Source organism: Schistocerca cancellata, chromosome 7 (assembly GCF_023864275.1).
Source record: "Schistocerca cancellata isolate TAMUIC-IGC-003103 chromosome 7, iqSchCanc2.1, whole genome shotgun sequence".
Lineage (NCBI taxonomy): Eukaryota > Metazoa > Arthropoda > Insecta > Orthoptera > Acrididae > Schistocerca > Schistocerca cancellata.
The window spans coordinates 313,754,426-313,775,620 of NC_064632.1; the positions used below are offsets into that span (position 1 = coordinate 313,754,426).

Genomic DNA, 21,195 nt, shown 5'->3' on the forward strand with positions numbered 1-21,195 from the left:
AGATGGCGATTACATCTTTCAACACGAACGAGCACCTGTTCATAATGCACGGCCTGAGGCGGAGTGATTACACCTTAATAATATCCCTGTGATGGACTGGCCTACACAGAGTCCTGACCTGAATCCTATAGAACACCTTTGTGATGGTTGCAACACCGACTTCGTGTCAGGCCTCACCGACCGACATCGATACCTCTCCTCAGTGGAGCACTCCTCGAAGAAAGGGCTGTCATTCCGCAATAAACTTACCAGCACCTGATCGAACGTCTGCCTGCGAGAGTGGAAGCTGTCTTCGAGGATAAGGGTGGGCCAACGCCATATTGAATTCGAGCATTACTGATGGAGGGCGCCACGAACTTATAAGTCACTTTCAGCCAGGTGTGCGGATACTTTTAACACATAGTGTATACTACCAGTAAATGAAGCAGTTTAGGCCCGAAGATCCGCATGAATTTAGGAACTTCGTCAGAATGCATGTGCCTTGTATTGACAAGCAGCTGTCGATCAAACATGACGGACGTCCGAGATCAGAGCAATGAGGGAAGCTGTTTCACAACAGTGCGACCGCAAATATGCCAAACGGCTTTTACAGTGCTTACTGCTCGGGGCTGGCACAGCTCCTCTAACTCCTGCCAATATTATCATTCCTGCCATCCTGAGATAGTACAAAAGATCCAATCAAATCAAACACGTACGATACTTTCACTAACTTAGGTTATACGTACACATATCTGAAGTAAAATTACATGTTGTACGTAGGCTGTGTAGGTTTTTTTTAATTGGTAACGCCACGTAGCGCCCTGTATGAAAATCACTAGCTGTGCTGTGTGCAGTCTGTGGCTGGTTTGCATTGTTGTTGGCTATTGTAGTGTTGGGCAGCTAGATGTTAACAGCGCGTAGCGTTGTTCAGTTGGAGGTGAGCCGCCAGCAGTGGTGGATGTGGGGAAGTGAGATGGCGGATTTTTGAGAGCGGAAAATCTGGACGTGTGTCCATCAGAGACAGTACATTTGTAAGACTGGATGTCATGAACTGATATATATAATATGACTTTTGAACAATATTAAGGTAAATACATTGTTTGTTCTCTATCAAAATCTTTCTTTTGCTAACTGTACCTATCAGTAATTAGTGCCTTCAGTAGTTTGAATCTTTTATTTAGCTGGCAGTAGTGGCGCTCGCTGTATTGCAGTAGTTCGAGCAACTAAGATTTTTGTGAGGTAAGTGATTTGTGAAACGTATAGGTTAATGTTAGTCAGGGCCATTCTTTTGTAGGGATTTTTGAAAGTCAGACTGCGTTGCGCTAAAAATATTGTGTGTCAGTTTAAGCACAGTCATGTATAATTGTTCAAAGGGAACGTTTCATATGTCGACCCTTAGCCGAGGATACCTCACTGGAATCTTCTGATTTTTTCTTGTAGTTTGTGTAATTAGTGTAGCTTTTGTTTATTGCTAGCGCGTAATCGTAGAGAGAATCTCCTTTGTAGTTTCAGTCTTTCATTGTGGTACAGTAAAACAGTTGTGGCATGCATGTAGATTTGCACCAAGTATTTCGCAGCTGCGCTTGTGATTAACTAGATATTATTTTCAGTGCTATGTTAATGTGTTTTCTTATTTTTGATCTCCAAATTGTGCTTTTCTGTGTTATCGTGTGAAATATTGTGACAATTATGGCGTGTGAAAAACGTAATACTAGGCTGCAAAGTAAACTGAGAAATGACAGTGAAGACGAAAGCAGTGTGTTAGCGCCACCGTGTAATGAATTAACTAATGTTCAACACAGTAATTTGGTAATTGTGCATAGGGAAATGGAGCGGGCGGCAAACAGTGGTGTAGACAGTGAAACAATTAGTGAACAGGGAAGCATTATCGACCGATCGGTCGGCAACAGCCCGCCTCAGGAATCTGGAATGACAGGACACAATCTTGCAAATACTGCAGATTCAGGTTTTTGGTCCTCACCGTTTTCTCAAATACGTCAAGACACATTTTCTGCTTGTCAAAATGTGAATGTTGCCGGTGCAACTTCACTGCCGAAAAGCACTGAGGAACATGTTTCAGACACCAGTGCATTGTTATTACAGTTAATGCAACAAATGGGACAAAGGCTGCAAAAGTTAGACACAACGCTTGAACAAAATCAGAAACAAATGGGACGAAATCTTCAAAAGTTAGACACAATGGAACAAAATCTTCAAAAGTTAGACTCAGTGGAACATACGCTTGAACAAACACGTGAAGATTTAACTACTGAGTTACATCAAATCAAATCGAAATGTCAAAAAGTCTGTAATGACGTAAAAACACAAATTTGTGTGCATTTCCAACCCAATTTTTCCCGGCATGAAAATACATTACAGAATCACGAAGCAGCCATAAAAGAACTGCAAACTATTGTTCATGAAAATCACGACGCTACTAATGAATGACAATTTACCATGTTGCTTTTGCGGTGTTTCTGTTTTATGTCGGCACAGTTTTTCTGAATTCTTCTGGAAAGGAAAACATGTTTTAGTAGTAACTTTTGTGGTATAGCTACAATGAGACAGCCTTTTCTGTAGCACAACAATACGTTACAGTAAAGTAGTTACTTCATCACAGCAGTAAGCATAACAACTACGATATCCATACGCATAGCAATTCACTTTGTTTATTACGAGGTAAGTACGTTGACTTCTGCAGAACTTAGCTTTCGGAGGACGATAACCACGACACTTCCACAGAGATTATCTTACAACAAGACGCACAGTTTAGCGCTACAGTACACGTATTTGAGTGATTAATTTTGTACTTAAATCATTTATTTTTAAAGATATTTGAAGTACGATGATACAAAGGTTTTCCATGATACATTTCATTCCATTGCTGTAATCTGTAACACCTGAGGGTATAATTACATTAATCCTTTAGGGGGATACACACCTACATTGTGTACCATGTGTCTGGCAAGCACAAGGAGCCCTAGCTAATATGGTATTTGCTTATACAACTTCACATATCGGTACCATATTTCTCTAACACATAAATTACACAGCTATCTGATCATTTAACAGAGAAACGAACATCTTTTTACTACGTCAGTGACACATGTTTACATAATTACACAGTTGGATAACTTCACACTTATGAAATTGTATTTTGTCTGTACTTTGTGAAATGTTCATATTTTTTCGGAAACATTGTGATACTATGAGAGCTTTGAATGATGTGTTTGGTATGGGATCATGATTTTAAAGTACGTTTGAGGTAGATGACACTATTTAAATGAGCAGAGAATTTTTCTTAGGTTTTGAAATTATTGCAGAAAGCTACGACATTTTTGAGATTTGGCTGAGGTGTTATGGTGTTATTATTACGACGACAGTGTGTATTATGATTTTGAGGTATGTTTATGATCAATGAGATAATGCTATATGAGGAATCTGATTATGCTATGTATTTATTATGATGAAATATTGAAGACGTGTTGATGAATATGAATATGTACATGTGTAATAAGGTAAGGAATAAGGAGTAGCGGTTAGGGACTCTGATTTATGAAAAGGATGTTGGAAACCAAGAATTGTACTTTAAGAGTGATGAAATGTGTGTATAAGCGTGAATGTATCACAATACCGGCGAAAATTTTTTTGGACACTGTTATATTTACAGGATTTTGTTTCTACACATTTGTAACGCAAATTCTGGACCTGTGAAATTTTTATATGAGACTGTCACTGTAGTGCAAACTGGTGACATAAATATTTCGGTAAGAAAGTTAAGTGACCACCTTCATGTAATGCGTCATGGGCATCTTGCTGCACAACAGTCGCCTGGAAAAAAGCCATTAGTGTGTGCCTTTCAGAGGCACAGGTGGAGAAGAAAAAAGAGGCCATTATCATTATCCTCGCTTTTGACATTTCTTTGTCGAAAGCATCGCAAATACGACACGCTCAAACTTGAAAACATATGATTACACTGTGGAGCTCTTAATTTATGATATTTACTAAAATGCCTAATGAAATTATGAGAAACATTTTACATCTATTGTCTTTCTAGTTGAGAGATTGCTCATTTTGTTTAATATCTGGTTTACAGCTGTGTTGCAGCATTGGTTTTATAAAATAAAATTAAGTGCATTTGCTAATGTGAACACTTTCTGCCAACGGATCTATTAAATAATAATTTTATGATCCACATTCTTCGAAAAAGGAGTACTTGGAATGGAAAGAACAATACGAAGATAACAGTAACTGCATACATAATTTTCTTTTCAACTACTTGGTAATTTTTTTGGTAGAGTAAGTTATCGTGATGCATCACTCTAGTGTTAAGATGTGACATAGGTATTAAACATGGCCATTTTTACTGTAATATTTTTTCTACTTGAGCTTTGTCATGTGTAGTTATAGGTTATAGCATTTGCTGTTGCTGTTTGCCAGGCATAGTGCTACTGAATGTCACTTTGTATTACTCTTTTAAGCCACTTTTACTACTGATTTATTTTTCTTGTTGCTGCACATTGGCTCATATTCTGCTGTTTGCTTTGCCAATTTCCATTTTTTTGTCATTGCTGTTTGTGTTAATTTGTTATGTGCTGCTGCATTGCCTCGTCCCTTGGTGTATATATATATATATATCAGAGCTCAGTAGATTTAAGTTAGCTTAAGAGGGGTGGACTATATAAGAAACTAACTATGATGAATTGGTAGAAATGCATTGAGAAGCTTTAAGAAAATGATTTGGCCAAAAAGTATTTTGAAAGAGAATATGAACAAAAATTAGGGTTTAGGGACAACAGGTTTAGGTACAATTTTCTTGGAAATAAATGATGAGGTAAGATAATGGAAAATAAATGATTAGGTAAGAAATATGTGAACATATAAATACAGAAAGCATGCTTGGATTGGATTTGTTTGGTGGAAACAAATGTTGAAATAAGACGAAAGATCTATGGAAAAAAGTTTTGGGTTGGACTGCAGTACCAAATGTTACACTGAAAACGAACCCTGTCTTTCCTCTTGTATTATTCCGCTATGTGTTTGTGTACTCTTGTATATTTGTGTTTTATGTGTTTAGCTGATAAGAGTTATGTTGTAGAATTTTTCTAATAATATGCTACTTTCTTTGTAAATATATTTAGACATTATTTATTCTGTGTTGTTTTAATGCTCACGTGTGAAGTTGATGTTTCAAAAGTTATTCTGATATTTTATGTATTTAATTATGCATAATTCCTGTAACACTGATGTATATGTTTATTTCTATTGTTTTGTAAAGCCCCTATTACTACAAATGTTATCTGTATTGCTATGTTCTTTAATGATGTATTTTGTACCTTTGTTATTGTATTCTTATGTTATAAAATTGTAATTGACACCAGTTCATCAAATTAAGTAACTTGTAAGTTACATTTCACTGCACACGTTTCTGTTGTACATGGACAATATGTGAGAAGTAGGGACTGATAGTGTTTGCACGTGTGTTAATAATTCAGCAAGGGACTGGATAACAGCATTGCTGGTTCTAAGGACATTTCAAACAAATTTTTTTGTGAGTGGACAAGTGGTGGTTTATGGACTTGCTATATTCTCTGCAAGACTCTTCGATAGTGATTATACACCTGCACAGTCGCAACAGATGGCTGCTGGCCGTCTCTACAAGCACTACAGTGGGTCTGCACCTTTGATGACCCACGAATACCATTATTTCTAGAAGGACTGCAGTGGGTCTGCACCTTTGATGACCTACCAATACCATTATTTCTACAAGGACTGCAGTCGGTCTGCACCTCTGGTAGTCCACCAATACCATACTCTCTACCAGGACTACAGTGGGTCTGCTCTGTGATGACCTACCTACCAATATTCTTCAAAACTTCGACTGACTCTGCTGTGGGTTTGCTCTGTTGTGGCCCATTACCTGTCTGCATGTCAAGAGTCAGCACTGTCTTTCCGTTGGAAGGACAACACTACTTCTTCAAGACGGCATGGAAATCCACTACTTCCGTGTGCATTCTCTTTTACTGCTCAGACTTTGAGAAAAAAAAAACAACATTGCAATTTTACTGTGATGAATGATCAGGACTGTCTTTATGGACTGCGAGAAAATTTTAGCTTTTGACCAACATTGTATCAATAAGTGTGTGCATTTGATATCTTTGTTATTGTAATTATGAAAAATTTTATCAAATCATGATTGGCCATTGCCCAAAACAATTTGTAAATTTTTTTGTGGGGAGCATGGGGGCTATGTAAGTAGGCTGTGTAGGTATTTTTATTGGTAACGCCACGTAGCACTCTGTATGAAAATCACTAGCTGTGCTATGTGCAGTCTGTGGCTGGTTTGCATTGTTGTTGGCTATTGTAGTGTTGGGCAGCTGGATGTTAACAGCGTGTAGCGTTGCGCAGTTGGAGGTGAGCCGCCAGCAGTGGTGGATGTGGGGAAGTGAGATGGAGGATTTTTGAGAGCGGATGATCTGGTCGTGTGTCCATCAGAGACAGTACATTTGTAAAACTGGATGTCATGAACTGATATATATAATATGACTTTTGAACAATATTAAGGTAAATACATTGTTTGTTCTCTATCAAAATCTTTCTTTTGCTAACTGTGCCTATCAGTAGTTAGTGCTTTCAGTAGTTTGAATCTTTTATTTAGCTGGCAGTAGTGGCGCTCGCTGTATTGCAGTAGTTCGAGTAACTAAGATTTTTGTAAGGTAAGTGATTTGTGAAACGTATAGGTTAATGTTAGTCAGGGCCATTCTTTTGTAGGCATTTTTGAAAGTCAGATTTAGTTGCGCTAAAAATATTGTGTGTCAGTTTAAGCACAGTCATATATATAATTGTTCTAAGGGGACGTTTCAATGTAAGCTTACGTAAAACATATAAATTAAGTATCGGTCATTTGTAGACGTACGTTATTACTGTACAACGTAACTAGAGAGTCATATGAACACTTTTCCTTGCTGTATGCCTCAGTAGGCACGCCTATATTTTTTTTGTTCCATTGCATTTCTACAGGAAGAAGCTATCTTTAGATATGCAGCCTTTCTTAACAGTTATACAGTAAAGAGAATTTCAGTTTTTTTTTCGGAGTTAAAAAAAAATTACTCGTTGCAGTATGTGCAGAAAATCTCGTGCAATAGCGAAAAAAGTCTTCATAAGCTCAAGTATTTCCCGTCTGCTGACCACAAGGAAGAACAATAACAAGAAGAGAGTCGACTCCAAATATTGCTTTCTGCGTGTCCGCGCATACATGGCAGAATAAAAAGTTTCTAATTCTCCGCGACGGATAACCATCTGCTAGAATCGCAGCTTCAGCCATTCTGCCGCGAGGTAGCAGGCCGTCTACACATGACTTGTTGGGTCTGTCGTCTAATACCGGCCATAAGCAAAACATCTGTACTGGCGAAGAAAAAAAAATAGCTCAGTCTAACTCCAGTGCGCGATTCCTTGCATACTGTAGCCCGATTCACGACCTGTGATAGTTGACGCTGGTCGAGGCACGAACGGACGAAGGGAGATTGCATTGTTGCCGGTTCCAAGCGGTACGCGCGTACACGTGCTTTGCACTTCACGAAAGCGTGTACCCTGGAAATTACGTCTCTCGCTTTTTTTTATGTAGCATTGGTCGCTTACCACTACTATAGGCGATGGAATAAAAGTTCACTAAATAACTCGCTACGATCACGTTTCATGCTCGTAACAGCTACGACATTCACGGCAGAGCGCTCCGAACATTGCTGAACGCTCACTGGCCTTCCGCGAATACGTGACTTAGGTGCGCAGAGCATAAACTGGACAGCCGTCGTTCGTGACTCCAACTTCAGCAATGCATAAATATCGGTAAGAAAATATCGTCCAGTGAATATATTCGATAAAACGAGAAGGTTCTGACTAAACCAATAAATTAAGAATGATCTTTATTGCACATGAATCCTCTGTACAGAAGCTCATTGACCACAGACCAAATTAGATAGGTACTTCCTTAAATGTCATATGCACAAAGTTTGTGTATTGGAACAAATATACTTATACACAAAGAATAGGCTCACTTTACAGTTATTTGTCTGGCAAGTTGTCAAAGCCTTCAAATAAACGTTGTTATAAAACTATCAAGGTCCTTGACTGAGATACATACCGTATTTACAAGTCTCCTGGCCGTGGGTGTGAACGTTGTGTGCATCAGCTACTCACTGAAGCAGATTTAATTCTTGCCCACCTCGACACCCACAGCCACAATCGTTTCCTCATGGCTACAGACTGCAGGGTGTGAAGTTAGCGATACTCGTACCTATTTCCAAATTTGTCGAAACATAATACACTGCGCAAGAAGAGTAAGGATCACCTTTTGGAAATATCGTAATTGACTCCCACGGCGAAGCGTCACTTTGAAATTTGGTTCAAAGGTGACTACAAACTTCCTCTGTAATGGTGCAAATGCATGGCGCGTAGTGACGCCACCTTCTAACTCAGCGACGCTTCAAAAGGGAAGTTGTCGACACATGCGAAGAAACGCCACAGCTCAGAAGTTCATGTGACGTGAAAATTGTGTTAATGAGGTCACATCATCCCCACATTTCACCATAGTTCTGCCCAACAACACCTTGGACCTGTCATACGATGGGAACGTCGTCACAGGCCCTCTTACCCACATTTCATCCCTTCTTTTGGCGCCTCTGCGATGGAGATCACAGCCGCGACGAAAAGCGTTGACATCACGCCGTTTTCTTATGACAGGCCAAGAAAAACATTTCAGATACACCGCAACTCCGAATCGATACGATAAGGTCTCAGGGACTGACAGAGGGCGTTAATGAAACCACTCCTTTCCTTAGGACGTTGAGTCCCACGCATTTCGAAGTCAGAAACGACAGTTGCAGTATGATGTGCAACAGCAAGGCGTTCTTGAAAAATCTCTGTTCCTGCTAATATCTGCCTGACGTCTCAATCCTTCTCTAAGAACATTGTGGACTAATAGTCCCACTGCACGTGATCTCATTCCTTTAGAGAGTAATGTGACCGCAAATTTTGCTCTAGTGTACGGGGGCGGGGGGGGGGGGGGAGGGGGGAGGGGGGGACCACCTGCCCAGGGAACGTTCAAAACCATTCAACGATATTCGAAATTTTGCCGAAGCAGCGATGGACACGTAAGAGTCTTCAGCCCTCCTGTTTTTCGCCGCCTTGAGGTGTGATCACGTGGGAGTTCAGCATCAACATGTGCGGAAATAAAATGGCAAAGGGTGGCTCTAAAGCCTCGCATTTCGGCAACAACTTCGGTGCACCCTCCCACATTTACTGACAATTTTAAATTGGTGTCGAAATTTCTCAAGATACGTTTTAAATCGCTCTGAGCACTATGGGACTTAACATCTATGGTCATCAGTCCCCTATAACTTAGAACTACTTAAACCTAACTAACCTAAGGACATCACACAACACCCAGTCATCACGAGGCAGAGAAAATCCCTGACCCCGCCAAGATCCGTTTCTAACGCGCTCAATAAAATTACGTGAGTGGCATCGACGGTGTTGCCGAATTGGTGGATCTTAAAGGGGCCCTTCGACGTTTTATTCCCGCACATGTTAATGTTGCACGCCCGCGTCATTGCGCCACAAGAGGGAGAAAAATAGGAGTGCTGAAAAAGTACATGTACGCTTTGCTGCATCGGTAAATTTTGTTCAATGGTTTAGAACGGTCTCCATCGGTTCCAGCCTGTATGGCACAGCAAAAACTGCGGTCGCGCTGTACTCCAAAGGAGTCAGATCACGTTCGATGTGGATGCAACCCAACAATATCCTTATAGGAAGGTTGGAACGTTAGAGGGCGTCAGCAGTGTCAAAGGTTGTCAAGAACACCTTGCTAATGTCAACGATGCGCCACGCTTTTCTGACCTCCATCGCGGAGACTTCATACGAAGGGCTGAAATGTGGGTAGGAGGGGTTGTGACAACCCTCTCATCGTGTGAGACGTCCAAGATGACGTTGGGCAGAACTGTGAAATTTGGTGCCAATGTGACATCAACAACCCGCCTTATAGTTCACGTGAACTTCTCTGACCTGCGGCCTGTGTCGACATCTTGTTGTTTGAAGCGTCGCTGAGTCCAAGGATGACATCACAGGGCGCCATGCTTTTTCACCATCGCAGAGGAAGATTATAGGTACCTTTGAGCCAAATTTCAAACTTAAGCGTCCCAATGCGAGGCATGTACGGGGTGATCTTTTAATTCCGTTGCGCAGTGTAGTTTGGAGAAACGATAAAAGTTGTAAGGTCTTTGCCATTTATCGCTGTAAGTTATAACGTAACAAAGAAATTCATTGTTACCGGTACGTGGATCTTTGATATGTGCAGTATTGCAGGGAAATAAAATAATGTTTTTCGTTAGCTTCCATATAATTGGAAGCTTAAAACGTAAGACACACTGGTTTTCAGGATTGTTAGTTTAGTTACTTGATGTAACTAACCAACATGTAGTTTCACTCAGATCGTTCCTATTTACTATGTTCTGTAATAAATAAATTGCCTACAAATTACGTACCTGTCGTGGGCCCACTGGACGCACTGAGGACATCAGCGGGAGTCGTGTAGCCACTTGCCTCCCACGTTTGTTACTCACTACAAAAGGAAGCACGAAACGAAGAAGTGGACGGGCGCGAGGCTCGGTCACCGCCAAAGGAGGGAAGCACAATACTGATTCCTAGCCTTGCGTGCTGATTTAGGTAGAGGCCAATCAGTGGGTGAAAAGAAGGGGCAGGGAGGGTTGTGAGAAGCTGAATCACTGCTCAGAAAACAACAGTGTTGTGATAATAATACAAAACTGGAAGACAAGACGCTGAGTGTTTTCGAAAGTATTCTGCCACCTTTTAAGTGAATGCGCACAATATTTCTAATTGTCAGCAGCGCCAAAACTCGGGACGTTTGGTGTCCTGTGTAAGGCTTACGCTGCTCGGGTCATGACAGCCCAAGAAAACGGGACGCCTCGCGACATTCAGCTCACCTGGAGACGGTGTGGTACACGCACCTTGCTGAAGTAGAGGGAGCCGTTCCTGCGCGAGAAGACGCCCTGCACGTTGAACGGGTCGAACAGGAAGCCGTCCTTCTCCCAGCGCAGGTTGGTGAGCGGCGGGTTGGCCCGGAAGTGGCAGTCCAGCACGGCCGGTCGGCCGTACGGCAGGAAGATCTCGCGCGCCGCGTACACCACCTTGGCCTTGTCTGCAACACTCGCCGCAACAAGACGCACGGTCAAAATCGGAGCTCAGGTCAGTTGTCATACTTAGGTACCTAGTTTCGTGTTCTATGCATCATTTGTACAAGTGGCGTTCAGTAAAGAATGCAACAAACTTTGTTTTTCTCGGCCAATTTCGGTTGAAAAAATGCCGAGTTTGTTGTGGAACAGCGCCTGCAGTTTCGTGAAGTTCCGATAGGGGGCGGCGGTATAGATCACCTTCAAAATAGCGTCTTTAATGGAAATCCGTTGCAAGCAAAGAGCTGTCATTGAGTTTCTTTTGGAGGAAAACCAGAGCATCCCAGATATTAGTAGGTGCAAGCAGAATGTCTACGGAGACCTGGCAGTGAACAAAAGCGTAGTGAGTCGTTGAGCGAGACGTCTGTCACCATCGCACAAATGTTGCACAATCCTGTTCGGTCTACGGGGTGTTCGCCGGCCGCACAACTGTGACTCCTGCAATGTTGGAACGTGCGGACACTCTTATTCGAGGTGCTCGTCGAATCACAATCAAGCACCTCGCTTCTGATGGATGTCTCCGTTGGTAGTGCTGACTCGTCCACCTGCAAGACGTTGGCTCCGACGCCGTTCAGAACGGTGGTGCATATAGGGCTTGCCAGTAAGCTGCCGTAAGGACGTCGCACTGAACGGAGATGATGTTGACAAAATAGGGTTTTGTAGGCAAAACAGTGGGGAATAATATCGTGTACTGGAATACTGAATAAAAGTTGCATTACCTACAGAACGCACCTAGTCCTATTAGTCGTATGATGTGTCATTTCACATTAATGTTACACATTAGTATGTAAATAGAGTTGCGTGCTGACCATTGAAAAAAATTGTTTCTTAATTTATTTTTTATTTTTGTTTATTTTCTATGCAGATGTGAATTACTGTTTCCTGCTCATCACCTTTCACATATGATCACATTTCCTGGCCTTCCGTATATGCTAGAACTGTCTGTTACTGTAGCTTCCAACTGGTGGGGGAAGGATATTTTGGTTCGGCCTGAGGAGGAAAGGTGAACTTCCTCTAATACTCCTAAATGGCTGCCTGCTGTAGCCCTCTAAGCTAATTTGTGGGGCGGCGAAATCTATATATACAAAGAAAAGTATCCGTTTGTTTGTTTGTTTATTTATTTATTTATTTATTTATTTATTTTTTTTTTTTTTGTAATTCATACAAATCTACAATTTTATTCCGATCATGATGAAATTTGGTACACTTTACCTTCAAGGCAAGAGGAAGGTCACTGTCTACATAAGATTTCGTAACCTGACATGAAACATATCTCCATATAATATATGAACGGAAAAGATTGTTACCAAAAGCCTCTAACAGTTCTTGGACGATTTACTTCAGATTTCTACACGATCCCGTAATGAATATTTGGGCAGATATATATACTTCCAAGTTCTTGTTCGATTTATTTACTTAAATTTCTATATTCAGATGAAACAACAAAGGTAGTTAATGAAGAATTAAATGCCTAACAAACGAAATATATCGTCGTAAACTGAAAATAGTTCCTGTCGCGAGAATAAATTACAGCGGCGATACCCGTCAGACGTCGCTAGATCGCGGGACTTGCGGAAGCTCGACAGTTTGACAGAAACGTGATTGTAAACACTTATTTATTGATTCGTTGCCGTACTTATGACATATACACTAAAAGATATTTTAGTCCGTGTTTTACAGTCATTTTTATTATTAAAATCCATAATGGCATTCAAATGTTAAGGCAGGTCATGGACATAGTAACAAGAAAAGTCACTACATCACGGTCCGTTCAAAAATTGAGCAGAACCCGAGATTTCCCGAAGTGTGACTAGTCTTTTTGAACGTTTGAGCCATGCTCAAACACAGACCTACTTGAAACAATGAAAATTGGGCTAAAACAATAGTGGAATTCTCCAAAACCACAATAAGATACATCTGTTGCTGAAAAAAATCGTAAAACCCTGGCTGTCGGTAGTACTTTACAGAAGTGATGTAAACAGGAGTAGGCAGTGGCCAGTGAGAATACCTGCATTTTGCTCCTGATTCTGGTTAACTGAAAGGTCTGTATGTTACATAATTTCGTGGAGAGCTTTTGAAGATTTTACAGTTGGTAAGTCGGCCTTCAACGCTCGTGCTAATGAGGTGTCAAAGAGTGGGCCTCGTGGGGCGGAATCTGTATTTTAAAGTCATCATCTCTTCGGAGTTATGGAGTTAGCGTGATCAATGAAGTTATTTTTCCAATATGTAAACTTCACAAAGGATTCTAAAGTGCAAACCTGTGCGCGAGTGTTGAATTCTGCTCACATACTTTCCTATTTTTTTCACCTAGTGTCACGAATTAGTGAGCGGAGATTTTTCGGTCAAAAGATCTGAACATGGTGTCATTAGCTGAAAAATTTTGGAAATTTGTGGTAAGGTCTTATGGGACCAAACTGCTGAGGTCGTCGGTCCCTAAGCCTACAAACTACTTAGGTTAACTTAAACTAACTTACGCTATGGACAACACACACACCCATGCCTGAGGGAGGACTCGAACCTTCGACGGGGGGAGCCGTACGGACCGCGCGGCTACCCCGTGCGGCTGTGTCATCAGCTACCTGGAAGTGGTGTTCAATAATTGTGATAGATTTGGGTACGGTTAACTGATACCAATAAATCTGTTTCCGTAGAGATTTGGGGGGAGACTTTAACATCCCATTGTCATCGAGGTCATTAGAGACGGAGTACAAGCTCAGATTACGGAAGCATGGGGAAGCAAATCGGCCGTGGCGTTTTCAAAGGAAGCATACCGGCATTTGACTGGAGCAATTTAGTGGAATCACGGATAATCTAAATCAGGATGGCCGGACGCGGATTTCAACCGTCGTCCTGCAGAATGCGAGTCCAGTGTGTTAAGGGGGAACGACAGGGTGACGACCGAAGAAACTCGAACTTTTTTTTTTATTACGGAATTCTAATTTATATACATTGAATAATTATTCCCCAAAATATTATTCGCGAACTCCAAAAAGAAACGATTCTGTGAGCGTTTGAAGCAGAGCGTGCACGACACTCCTCGGCTTTAGACGACCGGTTGCCACAAGTCGTCATCGATGCCATTACCACTGTTTATACTAATCTGAGGAAACCTGATTTGCTGGAGCGTTGTTTGTGTGGTTTTACTCAAAATGTGAACAAAAGTTTCAACTGTCTCATTTGGAGATACGCTCAAAACATAACATCCATTCTAAGTGAAATTTTCAACACAGCTTCAGATTTGGCCGTATGTCTATTCAGTGTAGGCCATACTGCATTAATACACGTGACAAATTAAACACTAATCAAAATCGACGATGAAATGCGCCCATTCTGTGAAGATAGAGACTCCAGCAGCGATGAGCTCGGTTACGAAAAGAACTTTGAGGACGAAACTGAGGTCTTACAAGGCCAAAGCAGAAAGCGACCATCCATTAGCCGGGGCGATAGTTGTTATAGACCAGGTATCGATGATATCTGTACGTTTCAAGCTTTGCTATATGATAAATACTAGTAAAACTTTAAACGCGTTTTTCTCGAAACCATGTTTTTCGGCATGGTTATCGTCTTCCACGCTACAATTTTCATCGGATTTTAAAGATTTTTGGTCTCCCTTGAAGCAAATTAAATTCTCTTCAGCTCATCGAGCCGATTTTTTAAATGTTGATGTTAGTATTTGTTACAGGCTAAAAAGAGTGGTCCCAGAAATGGCCATTTTTTCAAATAGGCTATCTAAAATTTCGCAAAACAAATTACAATTCCCTACGGTGAACTGAAGTTACATCCGTAAATCAGAGTGATACGTTAATTTCATGTTTCGGATAACACCAACTTGAGTTATAGCGACAACCGTTGATCTACCGCCTTTCTGAGCTGCCTCGGAAAAATATCTATCACACAATTAAGATATTAATACTTTTCAATAAAAAATACGAATCAAAACTTTGATGTATGTTTTATTCATTGCAGCAAACCCCATTTGTTTGCTACATTCCAGTACCGAGGAAAAATCCTGAATTTCAGCAATATTTTCGTCCGTGACCCTGTCATTTCCCTTTAACCACTTCGTCCACTTACAGATTTGACTATGGTGCTTCTCTGCCTGTTTGTCTGTCCGTCTGTCTCTCTCTCCAGTTCCCCCGCTGAGTTTGAACTCTATTCCTGCTTTGTTGCGGCATCGACCATCGGCGTAAGTTGTTAGAAGACATTTGGAGGCGGTGCAGGAACTGTCAGCGATAAACGCATTCCAGTCCGCTTGTCGGATCACGGAATCTTCCCTGAAAGCAGGTGGGTTGGTAGAGGGCTTTTAATTATCGAAATTCGAGTTCTGAGAGAACCCAAATTCGCTAGTCAAAGCGAGGATGGCGACCCTTATTTAGACTGATTTGTTGGAGTGTTAGAGCAGAAAATTAATCGGGGTCCGCAAGTAAACGTTTCTAATAAAATCCACGGAGCTGTACGTCACATGATTTCTCTTGCGCGACGCACATCGCTATGTGTGTGCATTCTGGCCGCGACCGCGATGGTAATTTCGTACGACAATACAGAACATCCGAGGAATGGACGAGAGGTATATTTAAGTATTACACAAACAGAAATTCTTCTATGTAACAGAACGAGTTGCGAAGGATATGCCTTCTCAGTTCGTTATCAAATTTAATTTTCATGTTTTGTTATCAAATTTAACTTTGATGTCTGTCAGACATTTTATGTCGTTGAGTAAGTGATCAAACCTTTCTTTGGCATAATATTGCACCCGCTAATGTGGAATAATGTATGTAATTTTTGCTTCTGGTATATCAGTTATTTACACCACTCTTACTTTCGAACTGTAACGTGTTAATTCAAACAAACTTCACGAGGAAATACGACTGCGAAGTAGTCGAAATACATGACTCCTGAAACAGACGTCTGCAAAATAATCGTAGGTGAGCGCCACATATTATTCTTAAAGCAATTTTCTGAGAAGTGAAAACTTCTGTTCATAAAGATGACTTATACCTGAACATAATTCCACGTCATATTATTGAATGATAATGCGAACAAAAACGGGCAATCAAAATGTCTTATCCTCAGGACGTTGTCCCGGCGTTTGCAACGTAGTGCGTCTCCGATGCGGCTATGTAAGCAACAACATGCGTTTTAATTTTCATCTATACGATAACTTAATTTTTTTTTAAATTTTACACCTTTCTTATAATTTTTTTACCATGTGTTATGTTTAGCATTGGTGTTGTATCTCTAGATACGGCTGCAGCTTAGAGCACTGGAATTTCGTGGTTGGAATTGCGTCATGTCAAGTCTTAAAAGTAGAAGTATAAATGTCCTAGAGTGGGATATCTGTCGAGCTGTGCAATTTCTGATTTATGGTGACCTACGGAGAAGAGAAGCTCCCCATAAAATAATGAAAATTTTATGGATGACAATGTCATGCAATCGAAACGTCTTTTGAGTGATAATTAATAGACCTGGCCCAATAAAGCATATAAATATGGGTACGACACCGCACACGGATATATTAATGAGAGGGGGGATCATCTACCTACAACAGAACCAAGTGACCACTGTAATAATCAGGTTTATTATCATAAACCACCAACTTATGAATTACCCACTGTGAAAAGCAACAGATCATTTAATAAACCGACAAGGGATTTTACACATGTGGGTGAACACGATAAAGCATGATTTAGAGAATACATCGCGGATAGGGCCAAAGACTAGAAGAATTGTTAGTGGATTGAAGCAAGAACCCAGTGAACCAGAAACACCAGTAAGATCGCCAAAGTGCAGGGTGGAAGTAACTGGCTGGCTATGAGACATTAAAACTACGCCATTGGCTGCTGATGGGAGTTAACTAACATCGCGTCGCTACTAAATTGGTGACTGCATTGGCAGCCTATTCTTACCACACTCATACAACATAAAGGTGGAAGACGGCAGCAATAACAGCTGGAGATTCTGAGACCACCATGGCCTCTGTACTGAGTACTATTATGGAGACATCGTCCTATATGACACCAAGTGTTGCCTTACTCTGCTGCAGCAAGTGATCTCTATCCTAACAGTCTGCAACTTGGCTGTTTCTGCCAGAGCAGATATCTCCAAGCCAATAGTAGCAGAAATTGCGAGTTTCACTGAGAACAATTTTGTAAGAAGGTTAAAAAACGCCTAGTCCTGAGAATTTTTTTATGGTTAAACAATAGAACTGTGGCGTCAGGAGGGAGCCAGAAAACCTCTCCTGCTACTTGGTACGATTCTGAAGTTGACAAATAGAGAGGCTTACAAATGGCCACGCACGAGAAAGCATGTTCTCTACAGAAATAAACATTATGAATTAATCAGAAAGCCTGTTTAGGGAACTTAAAACGGACGTTCTTCTGTGCCGTGGCTGCTGAGGCAAACGGTGGTTCTTACACTCTACCATCTCTAGTTTAGATTTTTATCTTTTCTAGAAGGATTCTTCCCTGCGTCTCGAGCAATATTGTGTTTGGCAGATAGCTGGCTCTTTGTACCGCCCCGAGTGCTGGGGTTGGCGAAGCGAATTCCCTTTCGAATACTGCCCTGAAGTCAGCCCTCAGCTCTGAACACGTTTATGGTTTCTCCTGTTCCTTTTAAGGCAACTTCTACGTCGGTCCAGCCCACTTGCAAGCTTTCAGCTCTGCAGAAAATAACAACACTCTAACTATAACAAAAGATGGGCAGAGAAGAAGCTATTAGCTGGGCAGTCACTGGGAGTATTGAATACTGTCTGCAGTTATGTTGCAGGAAAAGAGATCGACTGCATTGACCAAGGGGAATGAGCATACAATATTATGAAATATGTTGTGGAGCAGTTTTGAAGAAAAGCTGTCACGTAACATTAGCAATAAAAGTTGATAACAGCAGGTTTATCTGTATGGTGTGTGTTGGCGATGCCCACGTTTCCACTTATCAGCCCCTGAATAAAACAAATGTACATTAAAATTCAGGACAGCTCAAAAAGAATTTAGCGAATACAAGTGGCTATAACTATTTAATATTTAATGAAAGCGATTCAGATGTTAATATGAATAATCATAACTGTACTTCAAGTGCTTTTGTTATGCCACTAATCTTCAGGTGATCTGTAGTTCAGTAAAACACAGATTAAACTAAGAGCTATTAAAACATACGTATAATGGATGATATATGAATCACATCGAAAATTCACCAGTTAGCTTCGTAACTAATTGTGACAAAATGGTAGAAATGTTTCACTGAAATGACTCAAATGTATAACTGCCAAATATAACGCTAAAAGGCACGCAATGAAACAAGACGAGCACACAGAAACACTTCATCAACTGCCCGACACAAGCACAGCCTGCTGCACCTGCTGGGAAACTAACAAGATGCTTGGCTTTTGAGAATAAGTTCAAAGTTCTGTGCCGTAGCCCTAGACGGGCCAGTCAAGCCCGGCCGACCGCCGTGTCGTCCTCTGCCAGAGGCGTCAATGGATGCTATAGGGAGGGTGTCTTGTCAGCACACCGCTCTCCCTGTCGTTGAGTTTCTCGATGGTGGATGGTTCAAATGGCTGTGAGCACTATGAGACTTAACTTCTGAGGTCATCAGTCCCCTAGAACTACTTAAACCTAACTAACCTAAGGACATCACACACATCCGTGCCCGAGGCAGGATTCGAACCTGCGACCGTAGCAGTCGCGTGGTTCCGGACTGAAGCGCCTAGAACCGCTCGGCCACAGTGGCCGGCTCTCGATGTTGGGGCCGTTGATAATTGTTGCACAAGGGTAAAAAAGGTCGCCTTCTCGACCTTATGGAAGAGATGGAGATCTTTTTTCATAATAAAGCTCCAGATATCACGCTGCTCAACGAGCAAACGATATCGAGAAGCACACATTTTTGGGAATGCTTCTCCGATTTACTATGAAATAAATTCAACTTGTGGTCATTCATCACAATTTGCAATTCGTAGTCAGCTGCTTGTTACCCCTTATATACAACGCCTCAGTCATAGTCGCTACGAGAACATGTATAATGGCCGCTATTTCAACTATCTTAACACATTGACACACATGTTTTCAGTTTGTTTTAATAACATTACTAATTTCGATTTTTTAAATGATGCTTCTTTCTTTTTGTTCTGTAATTTACAGAACTTATGGACGCCTACTGAACATAATTTACGACAGTCGACATCTCGTAGGCGTTGACACAAAGTAATACAAACCGGTTATCACTTTACGTAATTATTTTTAATGTATGTTAACAATTCTTTTGCTATTTGAATAAGTGCTGGATATCGTGCATAGTCTATGTTTAATTTCTCTAAAGTACACTGTACATTTTGGTATAAGTGACACTATTACTTGTCCTTCCTCATGATGGTTTCTCGATGATTGATGTATACTACTTGTTCGCACCTTACATTTGCACGGCATTTTAATTATTAAGTAACGGCAGTTTCGTACTGTGATTATATTTTTTTATATATTTGACTCCTTGGTATTAACGTTATTATTTTTTATATTTTGACTCCTTGGTATTAACGTTTGTTACATAAATCACGAACGTTGTACTTTTGACTTCCCACGCCAGATGGTGGGTGTTACGTTTTTTAAGAAAGACCTGTGTTACGCCTCTTTTTATGTTGTTCATTTATTATTCTGTGGCATTATCTTTTGCTTTGTACATATTCTGCACTCTAACAACTTATCATCAATCTATTTTTATGTTTTATAGTTTATAAAAAACAATATGCCCATGTATTTTAGATGTTCTCCTGCGTCTGCTATGTGTTGTACGCACATTTTAAATTTGAATTACTACACCATTCACAAAAGTACAAGATTTATTTAGTGTTAATAATTCGTAAAACCAATAACACTATGTCTTCACGTGACACATGTCACATAGAGGGCGTGTCAAGCCCCGTCACACCGAGGTCTGCTGAACAAGTGCAGGTAAACAGCAACCTCAGTCTATGTGATTGCCGTAAGCTTAGTAACAACAGTGCATCCCAATTTGTTATACAATATAGGTTTGTTTTAACCAGTGTTATGTTCATATGCAGATGTAATTGTGATTTTCTATGTTGTACTCTCTGATCGTAATGTGAAAAAAATTTTAACTTCTAGCACTGAAGATGGTCACTCAGTGACAGAAAATCGATTTTGCAATAGAAAAATATACGACCAATGCTGTCTCTTTTTTCAAGTATACCTGTTACCTGGTCGTAGTGCACAAGACAACATGGAGTCGCCAATCAATATAATCTGTCGAGTAGCTCCTCAGTTGGTCCTACCAAGCTGAGTGCAATCCTGACAAGTCCCCCACGAAGGGAAAGCGGAAATGGGACCAGGTCCTCAGCATGGCAATCAGCTGCAATGAACATTCAGCTACGAGGCAGACTTTGAGAGAAAGACTTTGTGTGAATTAGTAAAACCACTGGTATTTTTTCGGTGTGCGTTACATATCATATATTAAGTGTATGTGTTATACTAGCTTTTAGCCTAATCCGTGTCTTGTCGAACTACAGGTCAACTGAAGAAGTTCATTAAGAACGAATCTGGTTTTGGCGTAATAAACGAACCTTAAATACCACTGTGGTCGGTTTTATTAACATTCATGTTATTCAGCTGTGGTTTGTGAGAATTAGTTAGTGAAACCATTGTTGTTTTTTCGGTGTGCGTTACACATCATATATTAAGTGTATGTTTTATATTAGCTTTTAGCGTAGTCTGTGTCTTGTCGAACAACTGGTGAACTGAAGAAGTTCATTAAGAACGAATCTGGTTTTGGCGTAATAAACACATCAGAAATACCACTGTGGTCATTTTTATTAACATTCATGTTATTCAGCTGGGGAGGTGCAGAATAACCATGAATGTCTGCCCAGCGACACATCCTAAACAATTACAGGGAACGTAGAGACTAGTTAAATAAAAGTTTTCGACGTCGTTTATAGGTTTTCCTCTTGCTCACAGGCGAACATGTA

General features: G+C 40.7%; 1 protein-coding gene across 1 annotated transcript in view; it reads right to left on the reverse strand.

The window, feature by feature from the left end:
* The window catches only part of LOC126092195 (protein borderless), a 478,622-nt gene that overhangs the window by 79,520 nt on the left and 377,907 nt on the right, over positions 1-21,195 (reverse strand). Inside the window, exon 6 of the mRNA XM_049907679.1 lies at positions 11,001-11,191. Within this exon, the coding sequence (XP_049763636.1) occupies positions 11,001-11,191 (191 nt within the window). The remainder of the gene's footprint in view (positions 1-11,000; positions 11,192-21,195) is intronic.